At 40.9% G+C, this 8554-nt stretch overlaps 1 protein-coding gene across 1 annotated transcript in view; it reads right to left on the bottom strand.

The window, feature by feature from the left end:
* The window catches only part of IBTK (inhibitor of Bruton agammaglobulinemia tyrosine kinase), a 77809-nt gene extending 69634 nt beyond the window's left edge, over positions 1-8175 (bottom strand). The window contains exons 1-2 of the mRNA XM_011950287.1: positions 7983-8175; positions 377-1055 (exon numbers count right to left, since the gene is read on the bottom strand). Coding sequence (XP_011805677.1) covers positions 377-697 — 321 coding nt within the window. The 5' untranslated portion in view covers positions 698-1055; positions 7983-8175. The remainder of the gene's footprint in view (positions 1-376; positions 1056-7982) is intronic.
* Positions 8176-8554: the final 379 nt, after the last annotated feature.

The raw sequence follows: 8554 nt of genomic DNA on the forward strand, positions 1-8554 counted from the left end.
ATTCATAAATCATTTTTGCTCAAATAAATTTTGCTTATTTAATGTAAAGCATTTCCTTTAATAATGTATAATACTCATCAAATGATGTATAGAATTTAGTTCAAAATGATATGAGATGTACAAATAACATAAAATTAGCCAACAGTTCATTATATATAGTAAGCTTTGATAAATGTTTAAAATTTTTATATCATAAAAAAGGTAAGTAAAAGGATATATGGAGTTTTAATTCCAAAGATTAGTTACAGTAGTAAGAGATAGCAAACAAGTAAGAAAAAATGCAAATCTTTTCCAAAAAGCATGTAGGAGGCATGAAAATGATTAAGAAAAACATATTCCAGACTAAATATGTTTAAAATAAACAAATGACACTTACCTTCAAGAGAGACCAAACACAATCAATATGTCCATAAAAAATGCTTCTGTGCAATGCTGTCCATCCAGACTCTTTGTCTTTCACCAACAAATCCACTCCTTTCTGAATAAGCCAATCTAACACTCCTTTCTTTCCACAGGAGGAAACAAGGTGGAGAGCATTCCGGCCAAAAACATCCTTGATAGTTGCAGCATTGTAACAATGACTGGAAAGAAAGGCCTTAATCTGGTTTTCGCTCCCCTTTGTTACCACAGAAAGGACGTCCAAAGCATGCTTCAGGGATCGACACTTTGATGTGCAGTCAGGCATGGGTGAATTCATCCTAATTGTTTTTATACCACTTACTTCAGAATCGTGAAAACTAATTTTAAAAAATGAAAAAGCCAGGACACAAAGGTGCTATTGAGGAAGAGTTACCGAGAATAAATGACTTTTTTTAGGATAATTTAAATCCTCATGACAATAGTATAAAACTATATATCTTTATACAACTTTTTGGCACTTAAATCAAAAAAATTATAAATAGCTCTATAAAGTTCATATGAAATACAAGTTCTTCATTTAAAAAAATTCCAGTTTATAAATTATTCCTGGAGTCAAGCACCAAGGGGGAGTGAGGAGGGGAACTCCCCCTCCACACTGTCTGATCCTTTTAAATATCCATAATTGCAAGGGTGACCTATGAGAGAAGGAAAAAAGAGAAAACAAAAATTCAAAATCTGTCTCTCGCTCTCCTTGAGTACTTTAGAACACAACTCCCTCCATATTTAGATACCCTTAACCCATTTATGCTTAGTGTTCCATTATTGGAACACTAAGGTTGCGGGAGTTATTTATATCCTAATGCTCAAGGTCATTGCCAAGGTCTCATTTTTCACAAAAAAAATTTGCAACCTCTGGCATAAACGGGTTAATTCATTTTTTTCTTAAATCTATCGACCTTTCATATTTATGGTACCTATATTTATATCAGTCATCCTTACTCCATTTTTCCACTCTCATGTTTAAAGTTAACCTATATTGGTTGTACTCTAGAGTTTCTCTCTTTCCTTCCAGTCCTTCATTCCTTCTGTGCTGTATTTTTACACTCTACTAGTTATGCCCCCACAAGCTTTGAATACGCTTAAATCTACTATCTTTCTAAGAATCCCATCCCAAACCTATACCCCCTAAAACTATATCACCACCACCAACACAACAATAACCAACACTCTCATCAGTTATTCCGTTTTTACTAAGTACACAGGCACAGTGTTAACATTGTTACTTCTGCCTGAAAGGTCCTTCATCATAAGAAGAGATGATAATTAAAGGTATTCAAACAACTGGACAGCTATCTTTAAAAAACAACTTTAGATACTGTACTTACTTTATATCTTATACCAATATAAATTTTAGATGGTTCAAAGGCAAACAAAAAAAACGAAACTACGAAAGCACTGGATGAAAACACAGAAGGTTCTTTTTATAAGCACAGAGTACAAAACACCTTTTTAAGTAGGATCTGAAATCCAAAAGTTATAGAAGATTAATTCAATAGTTTAAAAATTACATAAAAAATTTTAAAGACAAAAGGAGAAAATTTTCCCTCGATATATATGGTCTTTTTAGATCTTCCTTAATGTATAGTCTTTGGGAGCAGAGAAAATCGGCTATAAGAAGACTATTCAGAAGGACATACATGAGTTTACTATATGTATAGGGAAAGCTTCTATGTATTAGAGAGAAGTATGAAATATTCTAAATCCGTATTTTCCCACTCCCACTTCATACCACACCGAGAGTCAGAAATCTGAGATCTAACTAGTTTTCTGATCTTAACTACTTTGATTTCTCCACCTGGAAATGAATACATTGAACTAGATGGTTATAACCCTGTCTATTAGGTTGGTGAAAAGTAGGTGCTGGTTTTGCTATTAAAAATAATGGCAATGGCCAGGCGCAATGGCTCACGCTTGTAATCCCAGCACTTTGGGAGGCCGAGGCGGGCAGATCACCTGAGGTCGGGAGTTTGAGACCAGCCTGACCAACATGGAGAAACTCTGTCTCTACTAAAAATACAAAATTAGCCAGGCGTGACGGCACATGCCTGTAATCCCAGCTACTCAGGAGGCTGAGGCAGGAGAATCACTTGAACCCGGGAGGCAGAGTTTGTGGTGAACCAAGATCACACCACTGCACTCCAACCTGAGCAACAAGAGCAAAACTCTGTATCAAAAAAAAAAAAAATTAATGGCAATTACATTTAAAAGTCCGATCCCAAACCTATACCCCCTAAAACTATATCAACACCACCAACACAACAACCAACCCTCTAAAAGTAATGGCAATTATTTTTAATGGCAAAACTCGCAATTACTTTTGCACCAACTTAATAGCTCCAGATCTGTTTCTACTAATCTATACATTCTGTAATTTGATATAGTACTCATAAAAATCATCCCCCCCTTAAAATGTTGATTTGAACAACAACAAAAAAATGGAACCAAATAAAAATGTGTTTTGAGGTCAGGCACGGTGGCTTACGCCTGTAATCCCAGCACTTTGGGAGGCCGGGGTGGGCGGACCATGAGGTCAAGAGATCAAGACAATCCTGGCCAGCATGGTGAAACCTCATCTCTACTAAAAATACAAAAATTATCTGGGAATGGTGGCACACGCCTGTAATCCCAGCTACTTGGGAGGCTGAGGCAGGAGAAACGCTTGAACCCAGGAGGTGGAGACTGCAGTGAGCCAAGATCCCGCCACTGCACTCCAGCCTGGGGACAAAGCAAGCCTCTGTCTCTTTTTTTTTTTTTTTGAAGCCTCTGTCTCAGAAAAAAAAAAAAAAAAAAAGTGAGCCGGGCGCAGTGGCTTACGCCTGTAATCCTAGCACTTTGGGAGGCCGAGGTGGGTGGATCATGAGGTCAGGAGATCGAGACCATCCTGGCTAACACGGTGAAACCCCATCTCTACTAAAAATACAAAAAAAAAAAAAAAAATTAGCCCTGCATGGTGGCGGGCACCTGTAATCCCAGCTACTGGGGAGGCTGAGGCAGGAGGATGATGTGAACCCAGGAGGCGGAGCTTGCAGTGAGCCAAGATCACACCACTGCACTCCAGCCTGGATGACAGAGCAAGACTTCTATCTCAAAAAAAACACAAACAAACAAAAAAGTATTTGGTAGCAAAGAGGAAAAAAAGGTACTAATCCTCAAGTAGTTTAAAAGGTTAAAAATGGAAAGCATGATACAGTAGTTCCCCATTATCTATTTGTTTTCTACAATTTCTATTACCCACAATCAACCACAGTCCAAAAATATTAAATGAAAACTTTAGAAATAAACAATTTATGATTTAAATTGCATAACATTCTGAGCAGTATGATGAAGTCTCATAGTGTCCCACTCCAAACCACTCCACCTCGCCTGAGACATGAATCATCCATTTGTCCAGCATTGCCATACTGTACATGCTACCAACTCGATAATCACTGAGTAGCTTTCTTGGTTATAAAATTGTAAAAACATAGCATATAGAGGGTTCAGTACTCTCTGCAGTTTCAGTTATCCACTGGGGGTTTTAGAATGTGTCCTTGGATAAGTAGGTACTATTTATTCATGTGGCAAAACAGTTCATCCAGTTAATTTCACTCTTTTAAAGCTCTAAAATCCCACCATCTTTGTATTTTCCGTGTATGCATAATACCTGGAAGGAACTACTTATTGGTGAATCCCTCAAACCTTACATTAAAGAATTAAGATGCAACAGAAAAGAATTGCCTAATTCACTAGTATATATAATTTAAACATTTAAAAGGGAAAACAAGAATGTTAAAAAGTTATTCCATACTATCATACAGAGAAAGCAGCAACTACAGAATACTATGAACATAAACATGGAAACGATTAAGAGCTAGGATTTCTTAGAGTTTTACATATATAGATTCAAATATAGCAATGTCAGCTGTTATCAGTTATATAACTAAAAAATTACATAATCTCTCCAAGTTGTTTCTTCATCTGAAAATAGAGACAATTCACCGATTTCACAGGGTTATTATAATGATAAATGAAACTACGTAACGTGGTACCTGGCACTAAATATGCATTCAACAAATGATAGTTTTCATTACTATTGTTTCTTCAGTCACAAAAAGGTAATACATTTTAATTCCAAAATTCATGTTTGAGCTTCATTATCACTGTTACCGCTTCTCCAAAGAAACCATTATTGCTAAAGTTACTAATGACCTCCAAATTACCAAACACTTTTGGATATTTTCAATTCTTATCTTACTTGCTTTCCGTGCTTTTATGTCTTTAAAACCTCCTTCCCTTAAGGAGTCTAAAAGAGATACTGGAAGGGCAGGAAGTCACAGACGCATTTAAGCATGGTCTCTCTCTCTCTCTTAACCACTTCTTCCCAGGGCATTATCCCTTTCCCTGGCCTTCAAATACTGGCTTCTCTCAAATGATCCTCAGTCTTCTACTTCATATTCTCCCTGATAGTTTCAATCCTTTTCATGCTTTTAACTCTACCATACACATGATTATAAATCCCCAAATCTGTCTCTTGCTCACATATTTGTCCTAAATTCCAGGCCCATATTTCCAATGTCTATTGATTGTACTTCTTATCTACGCATTCAAAAACTGCTTATTGAAGGGGGAAGAAAACAAAGGAAATAAGCATTTAAACACCTAATACATATGGAATGCTTTACATCAGACCAGTCAAGTAAACTACCCAAATCATACCACCAGGAAAAGAGGGAGTCAGACTTCAAATACAGATCTGTTTAACGATGAGGTCCGTGCTATTTCTGCTACGCTACACTGTCTTCTTCGGCAAGTCCACAGTAGGTCACAAGGCATTGGGAATACAAAAGTAATTAGGACCTAAATATTTTAGATAACATAAAATACAGGTTCATGGATAATACTCAGGTGGATGCATAGCTAGTTTAACATATGCACTAACTGAACAAAACTTATGATCTATTACACAGTTCCTATTATCAAAGGGTCACAGTTTGGTATAAGAGAGTAATTTTATACGGTCCAAAAGGACGACCATCCCCGCTAGAGGAGGGCCAGTCTTCAGTCAAGGGTATACGAGTAGCTGCGCTCCCCTGCTAGAACTTCCAAACAAGCTCTCAAGAGAGGAATTTTATTTAGGCAAGTAACTAAAACATATCATGATTATAAACCTATGGTCAAGATAAAACAAGTGACACACTGGAATGAGGAGTGCAGAAGAGGAGTCCAGGGAAGACTTTCTACAGGAGACATATAAACTATGTATAAACTAAGACTTAAAAGATGAGTACCGGCCAGGCACAGTGGCTCATGCCTGTAGTCCCAACACTTTGGGAGGCTGAGGCAGGCAAATCACTTGAGCCCAGTACTTTGAAATCAGCTTGGGCAACATGGTGAAACCCGTCTCTACAAAAAAATTACAAAAATTAGGCGTAGTGGTACGTCCCTGTAATCCCTGCTACTCTGGAGGCTGAGGTGGGAGGATCACTTAAAATTGGTCAGTCAAGCCTGCAGAGAACCAAGATCATGCAACTGCACTCCAGCCTGAGCAACTGAGCGACACTCTCTCTGGGGGAAAAAAAAAAAAAGGGTACCATATGCGATGGCCTGATAAATTGTGGGTGAGAGCATATTTGAAGCAGAGGGATAGTAAATATAAAAGAACTAGAATCATCTTGGTCCATTCCAAAATTTCTAAATAATTCAGAAGACAGAAGTGAGGCCTAATATACACCCAAGGATAGACCAGATTTTGGACAGCCTTATGTGCCTTTCCTTAGAGATTAAAAAAAAAAAAAAAAAAAGGCTGGCAATCCAAAGACAAGATGTGGTAGTAATTCCCAGGTTTCTTGCTTGGATAACAGATAGGGAAACTAGAAAGAAGAGTAAGGGGTCAATACTTTGGAAGTGAGTAATGCAAAACAAAACTAAACAACAGAACAAACACAAAACTTATAGGTGAAATTTTGTTTTATACATTATACATAGTGCTCTACATAAATATAATCCTTATTTCAGTCTTATCATTGCCCCCTGTAAATGTGATCACTTTCATTTTCTGATGAGGAAATTCATGTGAAAATTTTAAAAGCCTACCTAAAATAATACCAACAGAAAAGTGCTCTTGATCCTACCTATTCTACACCACCAAACTGCTCTTCCAAAAGGCAGTTAGAAAACTTTTAATGAAAGTAGTATAATGTAGTAGAAAAAAGTACCATGGAATTCAATTCAAAATAATTGAATTCAAAAGCAGTTTGGTAGGGCAGCTGGCGACTCGAAAGCTTAAGATTCAAGGAATTCTGCCTCAGCCTCCCAAGTAGCTGGGATTACAGGCACACACCACCATGCCTGGCTAATTTTTTTGTATTTTTGGTGGAGAGGGGGTTTCACCATGTTGGCCTCGAACTCCTGACCTCAAGTGATCTGCCCGCCTTGGCCTCCCAGACTGCTGGCATTACAGGCATCTTTTCTTTTGGGGAGGGGCGGAGTCACACTCTGTCGCCCAGGATGGAGTGCAGTGGCACGATCTCCACTCACTGCAACCTCCACCTCCCGGGTTCAAGCAATTCTCGCTTCAGCGTCCCAAGTAGCTGAGATTACAGGCATGAGCCACCGCACCCGGCCTAAAAAATTTCTTGAAGTAAACTCTGGTTCGACTAAAAGTTTCTGCAAATATTTGCAAATGTAATTATTTTTAGAAATCAGTTCCGTCCTCATCTACCTTGCTTCAATTTCTAAAACAAATAAAAGTTAAGGAATTCAAAATACAAAAACAGAAATGATCAAGAGGGGGCTGGCAAGTCTGTGAATTTACACCACTTTATGGGCACTGAAACACTACTACTCATAAAAGTCACATCCTTTTCTGATAAATTTCAAATGGCCTACTTCGACCATAAGTTAAAAGGTGCTACATGAATCTCTGGCTAACACAGCCAAGTTTTATGAACTACGTTAGAAAATAGGAGTCAAGGCCGGCCTGTGTTACCTAATTCGCAGCTGAACTAAAACTCTTTGAGTCAGACAGCTCTGCCTGTTACAAAAACAAAAGGCATGTCTTCTCTGTCTCTCTCACCACCCCCCACCACCCTCCAAAAAGAATTAGTTCCTTTTTACGTAACAGTCAATGTCCACTTATCAGAGTTCACCACCTGCTTCCCGACAGAGTCGGTATCCGCAGAGTGGACTCAAACTTGTGACTCCAGGAAGGGGATAAAGAACATGAGCGCCCCTAGGAATGGCTTCAAATCCAAGACTCGAAGGAAAGTGACACCACACAACTATCACAACTAGGAATGCAATGTCGCTGGAGGGCGTGTCCCGCAGGACAGGGGCTTAGCGCATCGCCGGGACAGGCCATTCATTAGCTGAGGGGGGCGGTAGGGACCCTGGCCACTCGGCCCTCTCCGCGCCGCCTCGCGCGAAGCCCGGCAGACTCAGGGCCGCAGAGTCCCCTCCCTACGGTCCCCCAGCGCAGCTGTCCGCAGCCACCCGCACCCTCCGGAAGGTGAATACTCTCCCCCTGCCCCCAGACTGAAGGGAAGCCGCTCCGCACAGTCAAGCAGCGCCAAGCCCTCCCTCACCAGTCGCTAGATGAAACTGCGCCGGTGGATTCCGCAGGGTCCACACAGAGCCACACAGGCACTCATCCTCAGTGAAGGCAGTAAGAGAAACCGAACCGCGCCAGAGGGGCCGGTCCCCAGACCCGGGTCAGTTCGACAGGCGGCTGCAACACACCCGCGACTACAATAATCGGGAAGGGCGATGTGGAGGAAGGGCCCGAGCGGGCGGAACTCAGTAATAAGGCGGGCGCTGGTTGGCTGGGGCTCCTGTATGTCTCTTGATGATTGGCTGGTGCCTGCCCAGAAGGTTTCGCGTGGCAGCACCTCTGCCATGGTCTTTTCGCTGGCGCCCCAAAGGAGCTTGACCTCGCCGGCCTTGGGGCGGCTGACTCAGGCCAGGGGCGGGGAAGAGAGAAAGGCCGCAGCGGGGGACTCTAGGCCAACAGCGGTGATGGGAGTGTCGCTGTCCAGGCCAGCCACCTCTAGTTAGAAACGTCTCTCCAGGCAGCTGGAGACTCGGAGGGGAGGCTAAACCCGAGTGGAGAAGGAGACCTGGCCGGATGCCTTGGACACCCGGTCACTACGCAGCAGAA

The sequence above is a fragment of the Colobus angolensis genome, unplaced genomic scaffold, assembly GCF_000951035.1.
Source record: "Colobus angolensis palliatus isolate OR3802 unplaced genomic scaffold, Cang.pa_1.0 Scaffold304, whole genome shotgun sequence".
Lineage (NCBI taxonomy): Eukaryota > Metazoa > Chordata > Mammalia > Primates > Cercopithecidae > Colobus > Colobus angolensis.